We start from the raw sequence: 19,353 nt of genomic DNA on the forward strand, positions 1-19,353 counted from the left end.
TATTTCTTCTTATATCTCCACCATACTCTCAAATGTATCAGGCTCACATCTACTATACACCAATAAGGAGTGATAAACTCATCAGCATGCAAGCATCTAGAGAGGTCGTGTGTAATTGGACAGGTGATGTGAATAAGCTTTTTACGAAACAGTCTTCGCAGAACGGCAGTTACAGTATTGAAATGAGAATGCCAGTTTACCTCACTAGCGTCGGCAGTACAAACTTGGAACATGCGATAGCAAAATATCCAAGTGTATTGATTACGTGGAACTCAGATCGTTCTATGGCACAGTACGAGTCATTTTTGCTCATATTAACATCTAAACAAGTACAGTCATGTCAAAGTATATTTTGATTTGTGACAATCTATACAAACTTAGACGATGGTAGATAACGACCAAAGCTGATGCCAGGCGACACGTCATCGTTTCACCTCATGTCAGTAAGTAGGATGCTGTGACTGTTCCATTGCTGACTGTCTCAAAATTATGATTTTATCGTCGCTGATGACCACCTGGTCGTGATGTTTGGGTTTGGTTGTTTTTGTGTCGTGGAGAATTGCCAGCGGATCCTAAACTATCCTGGTGTTGTGGTTTACGTCCCACGAGGCAGGTAGCGTAAATCATATGCCGCACAGCACAGCAGAATTGTGGCAGCTTAGAATTGTGAATTCGCATATGAGAAACTTTTTCTTTGGTAATGACATGTTGAGAGGAAGGAGTTACGTTTGCGCGAGCTCCGTGAATCCTGATTCAAGCAATACTATTGTACACCTACAAAACAGGAGGACACTGGGGCTCAATAATATATTAGGATTTTACCGGATTTGTCTGCTGTTCATTTACAGGCGTTGTTGTCTTACAGTAATCCATTATCAGAGTTCATATGTTTGGAGACCAGTGTACTAGCAGCTGCACTGCAGGTAAAGTCAGGTAGGTTCAACAGCTCGAGGTTTTGCGGCTCGACCTCGAAGAGGTAGGACTAATAGGTATGTCTTTGATATAGATGAATCACACACTACTGTTAGGCTTCTTGTTACTGATACGGGTAATTGGTTTGTGGTACGTTGTTGGTTAGGGTTAGATTTCAGTTATTTTCTCTCAATGTAAAGCAAAGTATTTTGATTCGATTAGCACCAAAAAGGTAAAATCAACTTAACAGCAAATCAGCGTGTCCCGCAGCTCTGTAAACTTAAACTTCTTTGGTGGTTAAACTTTTTTCTTACTTTTCTATGGGAGAAGTCATACTTCCATTTCACAGAGGATCGTTTTGACTCAGGTTGGTAGTCGTGAACCCATTACTCACCCACGGTAAAGATTCGCATTAGGAACTCGTCTCCTTCTTAATTGTAATGTATGAGGTACTCCATAACTGAGCCCACTCTGATCCATTTGTACTCTGGGGTCGACCCAACGTTTACAAACACTACGAAAATTCAACTTCTTACGAATGAAGATTTATGCAGTTCCATGAGAGGAACCCAGGGCACACACCTGTTATCGATTGCCATACGGCGATATCCACGGATCTTTCTTCCACGTGTTGCAATGAGACATCACTGGAAACCTCAACGGGGGGAACAGGACGCTAGTCCCTGTGGCTAGTCCCTCAGCTCACAAACGTCGCACAGCTGCATGTTGTTCTAGTGGGGTACACTCCTTGAGCACTCCTGCCATCTTCTCCAACCACAGGAGTGAAAGGTGTAAAGCGGTAAACGGTATTCTGGAGTGAGTGACTTAGTTACTGACTCACCGTCGCGCGTACTTAAATTTGTAAGGTAGCTTGCTACGTACACGGTGCACGCTGACATGAAGGCGTCGACTGCCTTGAGGTAGGACACAGGAGGCAGCGCCGCCTGCGACTTGGCGTGCTGCGTCGACAGCGTCAGCAGTGACGTCACTCCCAGCGTCACTCTGGCTGGTGCAGCCTCGGGCTTGATCCAGAACGACACCCACTGGAACAGACAAACAGCACACCATTACCTCTCAAATACAGCCCTAGAGTGATTGCAGAACAGGTTATCTATCAATTAGCTGATATCTTTTCTAATTGTTTAATAATGTGGTCACAATGTAGAATATCAGAGCTTACGGAAAGACAGGTATACCAGCTTAAATTAAGCAACAAATTCAGCAGAAAATTAAGATCATAAGGACATAGAAAAAAGTCATTAGACCAAATTCAAAAGGTGTTGCTGATATGAGAAAGGGAAATTAAAATAATCTGAAATGGAACAAGGCAGTTATTGAAGATAAGGTGAGAGTTTTAAGCAAACTATAACAGGAACATGGCATAATGCGAGAACGCATATAATGAAAATATGGTACAGGAACTATTAAAATAATAAGCGTACAAACAAGAAGAAACAAAGTTACCATGTGTAGATATCAGATTTCGTCAGCTGAGATGGCAGATAGCAAAGTAAATAACCACAGAGAGATAACTGTATATGCATTCAAAGATTTATTTAAATGTGTATCCGATTTAAGAAATGAATGGTTCAAAGGGCTTTGAGCACTATGGGACTCAACTTCTGAGGTCATTAGTCCCCTAGAACTTAGAACTAGTTAAACCTAACTAACCTAACTAACCCCCCCCATGAACCATGGACCTTGCCGTTGGTGGGGAGGCTTGCGTGCCTCAGCGATACAGATAGCCGTACCGTAGGTGCAACCACAACGGAGGGGTATCTGTTGAGAGGCCAGACAAACGTGTGGTTCCTGAAGAGGGGCAGCAGCCTTTTCAGTAGTTGCAAGGGCAACAGTCTGGATGATTGACTGATCTGGCCTTGTAACAATAACCAAAACGGCCTTGCTGTGCTGGTACTGCGAACGGCTGAAAGCAAGGGGAAACTACAGCCGTAATTTTTCCCGAGGGCATGCAGCTTTACTGTATGATTACATGATGATGGCGTCCTCTTGGGTAAAATATTCCGGAGGTAAAATAGTCCCCCATTCGGATCTCCGGGCGGGGACTACTCAAGAGGATGTTGTTATCAGGAGAAAGAAAACTGGCGTTCTACGGATCGGAGCGTGGAATGTCAGATCCCTTAATCGGGCAGGTAGGTTAGAAAATTTAAAAAGGGAAATGGATAGGTTGAAGTTAGATATAGTGGGAATTAGTGAAGTTCGGTGGCAGGAGGAACAAGACTTCTGGTCAGCTGACTACAGGGTTATAAACACAAAATCAAATAGGGGGAATGCAGGAGTAGGTTTAATAATGAATAGGAAAATAGGAATGCGGGTAAGCTACTACAAACAGCATAGTGAACGCATTTTGTGGCCAAGATAGATACGAAGCCCACACCTACTACAGTAGTACAAGTTTATATGCCAACTAGCTCTGCAGATGACGAAGAAATTGAAGAAATGTATGATGAAATAAAAGAAATTATTCAGATTGTGAAGGGAGACGAAAATTTAATAGTCATGGGTGACTGGAATTCGAGTGTAGGAAAAGGGAGAGAAGGAAACACAGTAGGTGAATATGGATTGGGGGACAGAAATGAAAGAGGAAGCCGCCTGGTAGAATTTTGCACAGAGCACAACATAATCATAACTAACACTTGGTTTAAGAATCATGAAAGAATGTTGTATACATGGAAGAACCCTGGAGATACTAAAAGTTATCAGATAGATTATATAATGGTAAGACAGAGATTTAGGAACCAGGTTTTAAATTGTAAGACATTTCCAGGGACAGATGTGGACTCTGACCACAATCTATTGGTTATGACCTGTAGATTAAAACTGAAGAAACTGCAAAAAGGTGGGAATTTAAGGAGATGGGACATGGATAAACTGACTAAACCAGAGGTTGTACAGAGTTTCAGGGAGAGCATAAGGGAACAATTGACAGGAATGGGGGGAGGAAATACAGTAGAAGAAGAATGGGTAGCTTTGAGGGATGAAGTAGTGAAGGCAGCAGAGGATCAAGTAGGTAAAAAGACGAAGGCTGATAGAAATCCTTGGGTAACAGAAGAAATATTGAATTTAATTGATGAAAGGAGAAAATATAAAAATGCAGTAAGTGAAACAGGCAAAAAGGAATACAAACGTCTCAAAAATGAGATCGACAGGAAGTGCAAAATGGCTAAGCAGGGATGGCTAGAGCACAAATGTAAGGATGTAGAGGCCTATCTCACTAGGGGTAAGATAGATACCGCCTACAGGAAAATTAAAGAGACCTTTGGAGATAAGAGAACGACTTGTATGAATATCAAGAGCTCAGATGGAAACCCAGTTCTAAGCAAAGAAGGGAAAGCAGAAAGGTGGAAGGAGTATATAGAGGGTCTATACAAGGGCGATGTACTTGAGGACAATATTATGGAAATGGAAGAGGATGTAGATGAAGATGAAATGGGAGATACGATACTGCGTGAAGAGTTTGATAGAGCACTGAAAGACCTGAGTCGAAACAAGGCCCCCGGAGTAGACAATATTCCATTGGAACTACTGACGGCCGTGGGAGAGCCAGTCCTGACAAAACTCTACCATCTGGTGAGCAAGATGTATGAAACAGGCGAAATACCTTCAGACTTCAAGAAGAATATAATAATTCCAATCCCAAAGAAAGCAGGTGTTGACAGATGTGAAAATTACCGAACTATCAGCTTAATAAGTCACAGCTGCAAAATACTAACACGAATTCTTTACAGACGAATGGAAAAACTAGTAGAAGCCAACCTCGGGGAAGATCAGTTTGGATTCCGTAGAAACACTGGAACACGTGAGGCAATACTGACCTTACGACTTATCTTAGAAGAAAGATTAAGGAAAGGCAAACCTACGTTTCTAGCATTTGTAGACTTAGAGAAAGCTTTTGACAATGTTGACTGGAATACTCTCTTTCAAATTCTAAAGGTGGCAGGGGTAAAATACAGGGAGCGAAAGGCTATTTACAATTTGTACAGAAACCAGATGGCAGTTATAAGAGTCGAGGGACATGAAAGGGAAGCAGTGGTTGGGAAGGGAGTAAGACAGGGTTGTAGCCTCTCCCCGATGTTGTTCAATCTGTATATTGAGCAAGCAGTAAAGGAAACAAAAGAAAAATTCGGAGTAGGTATTAGAATTCATGGAGAAGAAATAAAAACGTTGAGGTTCGCCGATGACATTGTAATTCTGTCAGAGACAGCAAAGGACTTGGAAGAGCAGTTGAATGGAATGGACAGTGTCTTGAAAGGAGGATATAAGATGAACATCAACAAAAGCAAAACAAGGATAATGGAATGTAGTCTAATTAAGTCGGGTGATGCTGAGGGAATTAGATTAGGAAATGAGATGCTTAAAGTAGTAAAGGAGTTTTGTTATTTGGGGAGCAAAATAACTGATGATGGTCGAAGTAGAGAGGATATAAAATGTAGGCTGGCAATGGCAAGGAAAGCGTTTCTGAAGAAGAGAAATTTGTTAACATCCAGTATTGATTTAAGTGTCAGGAAGTCATTTTTGAAAGTATTCGTATGGAGTGTAGCCATGTATGGAAGTGAAACATGGACGATAAATAGTTTGGACAAGAAGAGAATAGAAGCTTTCGAAATGTGGTGCTACAGAAGAATGCTGAAGATTAGATGGGTAGATCACGTAACTAATGAGGAAGTATTGAATAGGATTGGGGAGAAGAGAAGTTTGTGGCACAACTTGACCAGAAGAAGGGATCGGTTGGTAGGACATGTTCTGAGGCATCAAGGGATCACCAATTTAGTATTGGAGGGCAGCGTGGAGGGTAAAAATCGTAGAGGGAGACCAAGAGATGAATACACTAAGCAGATTCAGAAGGATGTAGGTTGCAGTAGGTACTGGGAGATGAAAAAGCTTGCACAGGATAGAGTAGCATGGAGAGCTGCATCAAACCAGTCTCAGGACTGAAGACCACAACAACAACAACCTAAGGACATCACACACATCCATGCCCGACGCAGGATTCGAACCTGCGACCATAGCGGTCTCGCGGTTCCAGACTGCAGCGCCTAGAACCGCACGAAGAAATGAATCAAAAACATGGATGATTAATAATGAATATAATAGCATTCTGGAAGTAACGCCAGATTACGTCTTCAAAAACCACTCCAGTTATGATGAGTGGAAAGGCACAAGGATGTGATGATGTTTCAATAGAAATAATTAAAGTGCAGGAAAATTGATATAAAGACAACTTGGAATATTGTCTACAGAATTCTTGCAGAGTAAAAAATATCCCCGAAGCCATAACTATACTGCAAGTACTCTGCTTCACAAGGCAGATGACGGGCATGACTTGACAGAAACTACAAACCTGTCGGCCTCTTCCCCTAATACATAATATAGTCGGTAAAAATATCCCAACCACGTAGAGAAACGATTTTAATTAGGCAAATCTACAAACTGGGTTTACAAGTGAATATAGTACACTGCACAATTTGCAGTTAGTGAACGACCGAGATTCACAGATTTTTGAGAAAGCTTCCGAGAAATATCAACAATAGTTTGCACCACCATCACAATAAACACAAGATACTTATTCAACCTAAATAATATCAAGCTTCCATCAGATATTATAAAAATGGTAACAAATTCAAAACTAAAACAGGAGTCTCAACGTAAGAGATTGCATATCAGCATATCTACTCTCAGCTGACCTATGAGAAGTCTTCAGATCCCTAAATTCGGAAAAAGAAGCTAGAGCACATGTAAATTTAACATAACATCTGGTGGACGAAGAGTATTAGGAGCTACTGAACCTCAACCAATGTTTAGCGGAGATTTTTAATCAGAAGAAAACAAAATTTGCAAAGACAGTGTTAACAATAATAGAATATCTGACAGCGAAACGGCTAAATATTTTGAACAGTGCCGTATCCGATTTCGGCCTTCAGAACTTGTGAACTCATGGCAGAGTATTTATCAAAATCGCAGCTGGAAGGAAGGGAGTTATATATATGACAGAACTGAATAACATTGAATGAAACTACGCGAGCCAACCGGTAAACTGAACGCAACCTGCCTTGATTTGCTACCAAACTGCTGTAGCACCGATCATTCTCTGAAATGCTATTTTGCAATAATACTAACTCTGTAATTACGTTCCCATTATGCCCTCTCCTGTTGTTAGCGCTATATTAGTCTCAACAGTAGTTATCAATAGATTTTAGTTACTACTGACGTCTCTATTTTTCTTTTGTCCTAAAATTCTTTACCTGTAGTACCACTGTGATTATTGCTCTTTGCATTGATTACATTGCTTATGCGTCTTCGTGACTTATTTATGTTCATATATAATTAGAAAACATATGCCAGTGTAATTACAGTAATTTATAATTGAACTGTAGCTTTCTATGCTAATCTTGCAGTTATCAAGTTTCTGTATTTATGCTGGCAACATCGGCCCGGCCGATGATCCCACTTTTTCTTTCTATTAACTCCTCACCACGAATATTCCTTCTCCATTTCCCGTACCACTATAACACAAAAAACCTGAAATCTCAGATCCGTTGTCCTTCAGCAATAGTAAATTGGAAACATCGAGGACGCACGAAATCCTCGTCACTTCTGAACTATGCCGCCTGTGAGAAAAGCAGGTTTGACTATACCTGTATGTAGCGGGAACATGTCAGACATGCTTCTGCAGGTCTCCTGGTACCACCATGCATCAAAGCCGCTAGTAGCCCATTCTGATATGTAATCAGTGACCGCACATTACGAAAAACCGAGCTTTCTTTTGCATCAGCTAACCTGTCAAGCAGTCCTTCTGTGCAAAACGCTGTAAGACGTCATGGTCTCCTGGCCTTCATTGCTTACATATTCCGCTCTCACAATCATATACCGCACATCAAGATGCTTCACTCAAACCGAAACTCGATAAGATAAAGTCAATGTTGTATGAATTCATGTAAACGATATGCAAATAACAAGTAAGCGCACCGTGGTTGAAATACTCGAGGCTGGCGTACGCGCATACATTCCAGACACGACGGTCACAGGAGCTTTTAGTTTGGGAGAGGCAAACACCGCACACCAGGACGCCGGTCCCTTCAGAGGTTTTCACAGGTATCTACGTCGGCCGACGGCCGCCTGAGGAGCGGACAGCGTGTGCCTGTGTGAGAGGAAGAACGACCCCGTGTTTGGCTTAAAAGCAAATTCCGCTACATTGTGTGGGAGCGCCCAGCTTACACATTCTTTACACATAGCACGCAGTTTCAGAGATTTTCACAGGGAGACAGCAAACGCCAAATGCCGATACTACAGATTTCCGGATTAGTCGCCTTAAACGAAACGTCATTCTCCCGTTTTAGAAGAGCAATACTGATTGGCAGACGATATTTCTGACGCCTTGAGCTGAAGGAGTAATGGAAGAGACCAAAAGATATACCCCTTCACGTCTGGCGTGGAGAGGGGCAGTTCTGTTGTCGCTCTTGGAGTGAGAACACGTAACGAGAGCGTGCGCACTGGTACGTGTACTCAAAGAGTGAGGAACAAGTCTCTCCTCAGTACTTCACTGGGAGAGCATCACTGTCGAGAGCGAATCGTAGTGCGACTCTATATTGAGTCCTTGAGAGCACCACTGTCGAGTGCGAATCGTAGTGCGACTCTATATTGAGTCCTTGCTATTAAGCATTGTTCACTGTGTTGGCTGCCACACTTATTGTGCAGTGTGAATGGACAGAGTTATAGTTAAACTCCTGCGAGCGAATTTTTGAGTGGCATCATGGTGGACTGCTTATCTGAGGAGCGTCTGTCTGACTTCTGTAGTAGTGTGGGGGTGGAAATTGCATCTTGCAGGAGCCACAGGGTATAGGGTACATCTCAGATTAATCCATTGCGCAGAACGACAGAATAGCAACCCCACGCTCACAATGTGACTGAAACATATTATCTGCATGTGTTGATTTTCTGGGATACACGTTTCTTAGGACTGACAGGCCAACCCAGCATGCTGGGAATGTCAATGTGTAAATAAGATTTGACCTAACACACAGTGTCTTAAGCACATTGAACTGCAACAAAGAAATGCAGGTGACAAAAGCTTCTAGGGACTCAAGCGCTCAGCTGGTGTCACTTACACTTACCACTCAAAAGCCTGAACAACCGATTTTTGCAACACGGACGAGCAAGAAGAGAGTGAACGAGGTTCTGGAAGGTACTGACAGTGGCGTGAAGCCATTCCTGCTCCAGTGCCGTGGCCAGCTGCGCTATGTTCCTCATTTGAGGATGCGTGGTGCGAACACCCCTATCGAGGTGGTCCCGTAGACTATCCAGCCCAATTAGTGGCCAGAGAAGTACATCCTGATGCTCTTCGAGCCACGCATGTACACTGCAACCTGTGTTACATGTTGCATAGTTCTGCTGGTAGGTGCCATTGCGCTGAGGAGAAAACAGACTGAATGTAGGAGTGGACGTGGTTCCCAAGGATAGATGCATATTTATGTTGATCTATTCTGCCTTCCAGAAAGACGAGATCACCCAGGGAATGCCATGACGACATCCCCCAGACCATAACACTTCCTCTTCCGGCCTGGACCCTTCCAGTGGTTATTGCAGGGCCGTGCACGCCAACAGCCATCTGTTCGATGGGGCGCAAAACGTGATTCATCTCAAAAGGGTTCCTGTCGCCACTCAGTGGACGTCCACTTGCGGTACTGGCGTGCAACTTACAGTTTTCATCGCCGATGAACAGCAGTCAGCATGAGTACATGAACCAGGCGCCTGCAGCGGAGGCCCATGTTCGCCAACAGCAGCTGAATGGTCATTCAGGAGACACTGTTGGAAGCCCCTTGATTCATCTGGGCGGCCATTAGGTCAACAGTTGCGCGTCTATTCAACCGTACACATCTGCCCAGCCGTTGTTAATCCCTGGTTCACCACAGTTGCTCGGCAACAGTTTTTGATGGCGCCATTTTGTCATGCACGAAATGTTTAAACCCTTGACGCGGAAGCCAATGATCATGCCGTTTTGGACGTCAGACATATAGCTCCGTTTCTGCATTACAATGACTGCACTGTTTTTCGGAGTCCTCCGACATGCTTTATACAGCCTTCACTGCTAGTGCTGCCATCTGTCGTCTGTGAGTGGTTATTGCACATTGACGTCGAACTTAGCCGGTGGTCACATTAATGTGACCGGACTGTCTATAACCGGCCGCGGTGTCCGAGCGGTTCTAGGCGATTCACTCCGGAACCGCGCGACTGTTACGGTCGCAGGTTCGAATCCTGCCTCGGGCATGGATGTGTGTAATGTCCTTAGGTTAGTTAGGTTTAAGTAGTTCTGAGTTCTAGGGAACTGATGACCTCAGATGTTAAGTCCCATAGTGCTCAGAGCCATTTGAACTGTCGCCATTTGGACTGTCTATAAGCCTCCACAAATCAGCACAATGTCTTTCTTTCAGTCGGAATTTCTTTAACTTCAGTGTCAACACGAGCTTATCATTCTTATTGGAAGGTTGTTGAGAGACAATCTATCCACAACGAACCTAAGAAGATGAGTCAGTTCCAACAACTTGACTATTTGACACAGGAATCACGCAGCTAAACTGTTGCAAATAACTGTTTGGTACGCTGACCTAGGTTTCGACACCTCGAAGGATTTCTTCATCAGAATGAAATTTTAAGAAACCGTAAAGTAATTCGAGAAGGCAATGGCCAAAGCTCAGAGCAGATATGCTACAGTCACAAATTAAAATTAAACATGTTCCAGTCATCGACATGTATGCCTTGTTAGGAATAACATGAACCTGAGTATTCTCCTATTACAAACCATACACATCCGCAGAGCACAGACACTCTCTTACAGATGTAATCTGAACGAGAAAGATTGATAAAGTAAGAGATATAGGACAAACCTCCGCTCGAGGCCTCTCAGTGCATAATGTAATAATTTTGGTCTACTCCTCACAGCCCCCAAAGGTCAAATTGCGTAACGTAACTTGTAGGAACATTAAGCATACATTTTGTGACGCTCTAATAACTGATTGTTCAGAAATTCAGAAATCCAGTGGCGTCAAATAATCAGAGCGCCTACAATTGATGGCATAATTCATGAACCTAGTGATAAGCTCATAACTCTCATCGACAAACACGTACCAGTATGCACAATATGTGTTAAAAAAAAAAAAAACCTCCTGCTCCTTGGTTGACAACTGACGTATGTCAAATGATGAACAACAGGAATGTTGCTCATGGGCGTTTCAAAGTAAATTCGAGACCGGAACGCTACAAAAGCTGGGAAGCACGGTAAAGCAGTGTCAAAGAGCAGGTACGCACGTCCCTTATGTGTGGCGGTACAGTATCCACGATTCTATCTCCATCGTTAGTGTGTGGGAAACAGAAAAAAAAAGAAACTATTTCTCAGGTATCAGCTGACAAACTGAACGCATTTTTCTCATCGTCAGTCAGTCCTTACGCTGTAAAGAAATATCGTGAGCAAGAATCCCCAAACTATATAACTTCCACAACACTAATCGTGAGGCCATAACGTTGACACTCGAGACTTCAGCAAAGCATCTGACACCAACTGTGACAAACTGTTCACAAAAATTGGACAGCTAAGATTTTAAGATAGTACGCTGAAGTAGTTTGGAAGTTATTTGGAAAATGCACATTAATGTGTTGTCTGTGGGTGTGGAAAGTTGTCTTGGAAGTATATTCTCCCAGGAGTGCCACAGGGGTCAATCCTAAGTTCACAATTGTTTTGCTTATATTTCACTGATATCTCGTTGGTTCAATACACCTGCAAATATCATTTCTATGCCGACGACCTCCGGCTTTACATAAGTGGCAAACCTGAAGACATCAGTACTACGATCATCTAGATGAATTATGATTTCTCTTCAATATCAAGATGGAAACAAAACCTGGGACTTAAACTAAGTGCGAAATGTCCCAAGTAGTTTTAGCACCCCATCAAAAATTGAGTATTTCTGAATTCCGTGAACTATTTGCTCCTCTTCTTTTAGATGAAATTTCAATACCTTGTCATATAGTGAAGACGTTTTGTGTAATTTTAGATGAGAATTTCAACTTGGCAGAAAATGCGGTCACTGCAGCAAAACGACTTCCGCTTGATTCTATGTCCTTAAAAGTTTTAGAATATCTCTCCACATTCTGTGAAACGTAAATTTGTACAATCACTCGTTCTACCGTAACTTCACTGTTGTGGTATAACACAATACTACACAATGGCGAGAACATCAGACATTTACTACTAATCGTGTATGCTTGTGACTAGGTTATCAGTGCGGGCTCTAGATTTAAAGGGAAACATATCTAAAGAAAGCAGGATTTAAGGGACGCAATTTAAAGGGCAGTGAGATAGTAAGATCCCATTCTTATCACTAGTGTCAGGTCACTCCCATCGCCAATTTATATTCAAGGTGATCCCCACTCCCTTCCCTCTGGTAAACCATCGTGAATTGATCAAGGTCACCCAGGGGAACCTCTCACACACCTTAGGCAGTTGTGTTGCTTATATTCAGGGTCATGATGTAACTTGATACTGGCCATGTGATACAAAATTTGCGGGAAACCTCTCCTATTTCCCTATCTCTCTCAACTAATAGGAGCTGGAAACCTAATGGACCACTGAGGTTCGAGCTCCTCCTACCAGTTATCATCTCTATAACTAAATCAACTGTGTAGCCTCTTCAGTCGAGGTCTGTGCATCATGCGGAGAGTTTTGGGTTTGTTATATAAACATCCTTTAATGAAAGGAATGGTAATAAGAACAATGATATAACAGTAAACTTTATGGTTTAGTATTAACAACTTATTTTTCTGCAATAGAATTTTATAATAATATGTTGTTATTTATTAACATTTTTTTATTTTACTTACAAAGCTATCTGTTTCTAACTTATTTTAATACAGTTTCTGATAATATGCCTCAAAGTGCTTCATATGGAAAGCTATTTTTTGTTATAAACAATAATTTTTATTTATTTGTTAATGTATTTACAAAGCCATTTTACTTACATATATATACATTGGTTTTCTTTGCAAAGTTGTTTTTTCTGATGGCTTATGACTATCAGGTACAAGAACTGAAATAATATGTTTTCCATTTTGGTTCTATATACAATATTTACATTTTATTTCAATATATAGGGTATTTACATTTATGATGAATTGTTTCTATATACAGTATATATATGTGAAATGGGGACTAGCAGCAGCAGCAGGCGAAGGGAAAAACCTCTCTCTCACACACACACACACACACACACACACACACACACACACACACACACACACAGAGAGAGAGAGAGAGAGAGAGAGAGAGAGAGAGAGAGAGAGCTATGACAAGCTGTTCATCCAATTATTCTGCACTCACTCCCATATACACATAAACTGCAGGGTGTTCCATTTATCTGATGACCGCCTGTGCGGTGTAGTAGATGCTGGGCGGCGAGCGCTCCATTGCCTGGCGATCAGATGCTGTATCGTCCGTCTACTGCTACGGTATGACATGACTACATTTAGAATATAAACAAAAAAAATTGTACTCATTCATGTCACGCAAGGAGATGCAGGAACTGTCTGCCATTTTTGGAACGCATTTCTGACATCTACTCAAGAAATTATTAATCACACGATGTAATTCTCTCAGAGATATGGAATTAATTTATTCACAGATATTATCCTTGAGTTCCTCTGTCATGTGAGGATTTGTTGCGTACACTTTGTCCTTCAGTGTACCTCACAGATAAAAATCACACCGAGTTAAATCAGGACTTCTAGTGGACTGAATATTGTTACGAATCACACTTTCATTGGACACATCGAGAACTGCGTGCAAAGGAACATTGGTCGTGTGAGCCCTTGACGAATCCGGCTGAAAAAATGCTAAGCTTTTTTTCTCTTTCACTCAGTTCATTAAAAAACGATCGCAAAATGTTTCGCACGTATCTTTCACTTGTAACTGTGTCATTAAAAAAAATTGGACCTATTATTCTATCACCACTAGCTGCGCACCACACCCCTATTTTCTGATCATGAAGAGTTTCCTCATGAAGCACAACAGGTCTATCTGCGCTCCAGTGTCGACAGCTTTGGGAAATAACATACCCGTGTAAATGGAACCAAGCCTCATCTGAAAGCAGAATGAGGTAAGGATCCATTTCACCGTCATACAAAACTTAACCGTCGCAAAACTTAACCCTGTGCGAATGATCACCAGGTCGAAGTTCTTGTACTGCTGATACTTTATAGGGCCGTAGGTCAAGCAACTTAGCACCTCTTTCTACAGAGGTGCTTGATATTTGTGTTTGCTGCGAAAGACGTCTAAGAGATTTTTCAGGAGAATTTTCCAGGCGGTATGCTCTGTCATCGAGGCGGCCTTCTGTGCGCACTCTTCGTCGTTGTCTACACTGCTTCTCTTGAACACTTCCCGTTTCATGAAATTTATTCACTAATTTGTGAACTGAATCATGACTCGGAACTCTAACACATGGAAACTTTTATTCAAACAATCTCTGAACAGTCCGAGCGGACTCTGTGCACACATATGAATCATAAACGAACACTTGTGGTGGAATTGAATATTCGTTCCTGTCATTCTTGCATTCGCAAACTTCACTGTTACACTCGTGATGCCTGTTTCGCTGCTCGAATGACACTGGTTGACAAGGCGCGTATGTTTGTACGGCCTTCAGAGCAAAACCCACAAAAAAGAGGGGTATAGTGCTGTCTCGCGGGACCCATTCGACCGACAGGCTCGGCTTCCGTGGCCAGGCTGCAATACCTTGGGCAGGCAGGCATCAGATAAATGGAATACCCTGTATTTACAAATAAATACACACCAAACAATAGCGTAAGTATTGGAGAGTGCCGATCCCAGCCCTCCATACGGATCATTTATTGCCACGATCGGACAGCCCTACTTTCAGCTACAGTGCAGTATTGCCTCATCAGATCTCGATCGAAAGATTACCTGGCGCACCATATGTGGAGCTGCGTCATCACCATTGAGTAGGTACGTCTTGTAGTCCTCGATGGTGAGGGATTATGAGGCCGTACAATGCACACCCTTCGCCCACCTCTGGGTATGGGTACATCTTCGATGTGAGCCACACGAACTCCACAATCTGTGAACCATTCGCCTCGTCTTTCAATAGGGCGATAACCTTCTTGTTTCATGGTATTATTCCAAAAATATTATCGGCCACATATCATGACGTGTCAAATTCTTCGTGTTTGCACCTAATTATGTCATACAGATTACAGCCTTCACCCAATAGAGAAACTGTCTTTATTCATACACAGTAGCTTGGGATCTGCTAAGTTTGGATTCACAAAATCGTAGTGCAATTGGTACACATGGAGTTTGGAGGGATCCAGAAAACACATAACGATACAGACAGGCATTGTGAACTGCATGAAACGTTAGCCATCTCTACAGCGACTAGTCCTTCATTTAAGAAGGTGCCCCATTTGAAATTAGGTCTTATGACATAATCTCTTGCACCATAACTCCACCCATCCCACCAGTGCACTGAATGAATGTCGAGGTAACATCTAACATTTTCCATGGTTTTTCCGTAAATTGAATTATTCATTAACTTGTAAGAACCTTTTTGAAAATGACACGTTGCGATTGCGCTCTGTTTGGTAAACGGTGTTTACATCAATGTACTCTTTCAACCAGCAATGCTGCATGAACGAGAACCCATGGGTGACACTAACAAGTTCCATCCCCAAACTGAGACACTGATGGAGGAGTCTGTAGAGGTGAATATAACGATACTTATTCTCCAGCCTTGTCAGCAGTTTCGGTATAGTACCATTTCGCAAGACTAGATGCTCCAGACACATCGGCAAGCCACTGTGCTCGTCAGGTAAATGAGTGCGATATGCCCGTTCTACTTCCAGAACATATCCCTCACCAGCATCCGCAGCGACATCATAGATCTTTTCCTTCAGTCTGGTGATTTCTTCTCTGGACATCCACCGGAGCTCTCCAGATGGCAGACTTTGTTCTGTGGCATACTAATAGGGGTTGTTTACATCCAGGTGAAGGATGTAACTTATATCGTCAGATGGCCTGTACACCCTCCTCAATAATTCATGACATTATTTACTTTTGGGTACCTGTGCACGCACTGAAAAAGTCAGACGCAAATGCCACATTATAAGAAGAGCGGCATATCGGCATTGGTCAGCAATTAAGTGTTGACCCAAGTTATTCTTGACATTGTGCTGTATCTGTGGTAGCAGAGACAAAACGCGAACGATATTCCTGAATTTGTTTTTAGTGGGGAAAATCAATAAACAAGATCATTGCTGATGTCGACAAAGTAGTCGAGACAAAAACACAATGTAAGCAAGAAACGAAGTATGGATCCCACTTTGGATCTTATAACAGAAGAATAACAAAATAAAATGTTTTCCTCAGAAGTCTATCGCTCGAGAAACTGCACCAAACAAAAGGCGGAAACAAAACAACTAGAGAGTGGTGGGCACAGCATTGCCAAACAGTTGTCCAGGGAGGTCAGACCACTATCGCACGACACTCTCGAGTCACAGTCCGAAGCTACCACTCCTGACGATCCAGGATTACCAACAGACGAGGCGGGTGGATGTTGCTGCCGGAATGGCAGATCCCTACAAGTCTGGGCGACGTGTCAAAAGTGCCTCCTGGCCGGCGGTGCGCCGGCTTATAAGGCCGGTTAGCGGATGGATCTTCTGGGACTATTTTCTATCACTTGAGTGCTGTGGGAAAATAGTCTGATTGCTGATTGCGACCTCTGGCGCTGCGATGCTCGGTTAGCGGGCCGTGGCGGCTGCTGACTGCGACACGAGGCTGTGTTTTCGTCTCCCGCAGTGGCCTCAGTCGTACCATAAACTCTGCTCTGGTTTCACTGGTTATGATGAAGGCATCCCGCATCTCTGTTCTGTCATGCGGGACGCCGATGTCGCAAGAGGACGCGATAGACGCTGCACTTTGTTTCCCACCATAGCCCTGGTGCAGTGAAGTAGAAGGCAGGTTCCAAATAGTATGTGCACACGCATAAGCTCCCGAATTTCTCTAAAAATGTCTGCGAGCTGGAATAGACAATTGTTCAAGCGTAATCTAGCATATTCTCCTAAGCTATGGATGCTGAATTCCTGCCAAACATTCACTGCGTGCTCACTCTCCGCAGATGTTACGGCAGTGCTTGTTAGTTTACTGGGGAATGCGGTTATGTTGGGCATTGTGGTTTCATGACATCTCTCAATCGAATCCTGTTATTTGTGTGGAAACACCCCCTTCTTCATTACAAGGTGAAACTCTGCATTATCAGGATGTGCAGCTCTGGTGATATGCATGTTCTCGTGATGCATCGTCTCAGCAAGTTTCTGAAGAGAAGCATGCATGAAGCAAAGCGAATCCAGGAAGCAGACTTATTCTTGAAATGATTCTCTTGGAAAATGAAACGTGCTTTTCTACTACGTCAGGAATGACACTGACTTTATCATCCTTCAAACCGAAATCACCGAAGTGCTGTACGAGAAAGTAAGCATCATACTCACCAGAATTGTGCAAGAAGATAGGTACGTGGCAAGGCAGTGGTGCGCTGCAGAACTTTTCTGTTAGATGACAATCATTTCTATATCGAGTTTCCACTTTACTATCCAATGGCAGTCCACAAATATGACACTCAACTACCTGCTCATACAAGGCATCATTCTCTTGTGACACAGTCATAAGAACGTTGTTGTGATAAATTACATTAGCTTCCCACACAAGTTTTTGGAGCTCACCGAGCAACCATCTCACCCGATTATTCCTAACGTGTGATTGGAATCTATTGCAGCTGGAGTCATACGAGCAATGCAACTTGATATGGTGCCACATATTGTAGGTACCAATCTATGAAAGTAGTATGGAGGCCTTCACAACACGACACAGAATGTAGAAGGCATTCAAGGTCTGTATACAGTGTGAATGGGCATCGCTCTTAGTGGTGGGTGTTCTTAAGCTTCAAGAACTTGTTAGCTTTGGTAGGCGTTTCCAGACACACTGGTTCTTGGTTTGAGCAGTCAGTGAGGCATCTTTCAAGATACTCACACTTGGTGAATGAGCTGAGGCATCTACAGTAGAAATACCTTGCCCCTTTATTTTTTTACATTTGGGCGGAAATTAGGTGGACGTGCTTTTGATCCACTCATAGTGCGTCTTGTCACAAAGGGAGAAGAACAACAAATCTACATGTTTGGTGCACTGATCAGCTGATTTATAAAATTAGAGGCATCCAGCTACTTATTGCTTAACTTCTCTGTTCTGAATAGTGTACTCATAGTCATATTCTGTCTTGCTATTATTAGTTCCCAGGATGTAAACGTGAACGAATAATCAGGGTTCCGCATCACGAACTTTGGTAGGTCCTAGAGGTTTGGTGGGAATGAGATGTCCTGACAACTGTAATGTCTGCGGGCATTGCATGTCTTGTAAGTACTCAGAAGCACTGCATTTGTAGGGTAATTTCTATTGCAAGCAGAGGTGACCATGCAAAGCAATATTCATCCCTCTCATTTAAATTGTGGTCGTTAACGCATGCTTTTATAGCGGCAATATCTTTTGGAAGAGGTATGAAACTGGACCTCCAATTATGTGGACGGCTTGTCAGAAGTTCCAAACACTTTGTGAGTGAATAACCTGACGATATCATACGAGTTCCCTCCGAATAAGGACGATGCTCATCTCTTCAGTAGCATCACTGCCTTCTTATGGGGTGGTCAGTCAGCTCACACTATAGAGCTATGTAGCACTTAATGGCAGGATTGTGCAGGTAGTTGACAGTTTTGGGGAGCAGAGCATCCTTTCCAAAACCCCATTACAGCCGTCAAGAAAAGTGGCAGGATCTCAGTGACCCAGATTCGAGTTATCAATGCAGGTCTGTGAGATTGTGTCCCCAAAAGAACCAGCAACCACAGAGTAGTCCAATATGGCTGTGGGACTTACATGTTGATCCATAACAGAGTGGGAAAGGATTCTGCTGCTGCTATGTAATATTGAAGTGGTATTCTGTGTCCTGTAGGTCCATGACAACTGGTAGATGGTCCAGGGCATGCTTGTGTTGGCAAATGAGCAGTCCTCGCGACAGCAATAATGATGAACCAAGCTGGGTGGTGCATGTAGGCATGGAAAATACACCATAGGTGAATTGGGACTGGGTGACGAACGCATAATCATCTTGTCGGGTTATGGAGTACTTGTTGTTGCAGGTGCATCTCTGACTCTAGACATATCCATCACATCTGCAATAGAAGAAAAGAAGGAGAAGTCAGTTATCAGGATGAAGCTATGACACACAAAAACATGAAAGATAAGTCATTCTAAATACATACCTGTAGGACCAGTGGACTCAAATCTGGGTTACTTATTAGTCCCTGATGAACCACCATTTC

At 42.8% G+C, this 19,353-nt stretch overlaps 1 protein-coding gene across 2 annotated transcripts in view; it reads right to left on the bottom strand.

The window, feature by feature from the left end:
* The window catches only part of LOC126469547 (glycine receptor subunit alpha-3), a 478,682-nt gene that overhangs the window by 101,513 nt on the left and 357,816 nt on the right, over positions 1 to 19,353 (bottom strand). For both annotated transcript variants that reach the window (XM_050096664.1, XM_050096663.1), the window contains exon 9: positions 1,795 to 1,955. In XM_050096664.1, the coding sequence (XP_049952621.1) occupies positions 1,795 to 1,955 (161 nt within the window). The remainder of the gene's footprint in view (positions 1 to 1,794; positions 1,956 to 19,353) is intronic.

The sequence above is a fragment of the Schistocerca serialis genome, chromosome 3 (assembly GCF_023864345.2).
Source record: "Schistocerca serialis cubense isolate TAMUIC-IGC-003099 chromosome 3, iqSchSeri2.2, whole genome shotgun sequence".
NCBI classification, from domain to species: Eukaryota; Metazoa; Arthropoda; class Insecta; order Orthoptera; family Acrididae; genus Schistocerca; species Schistocerca serialis.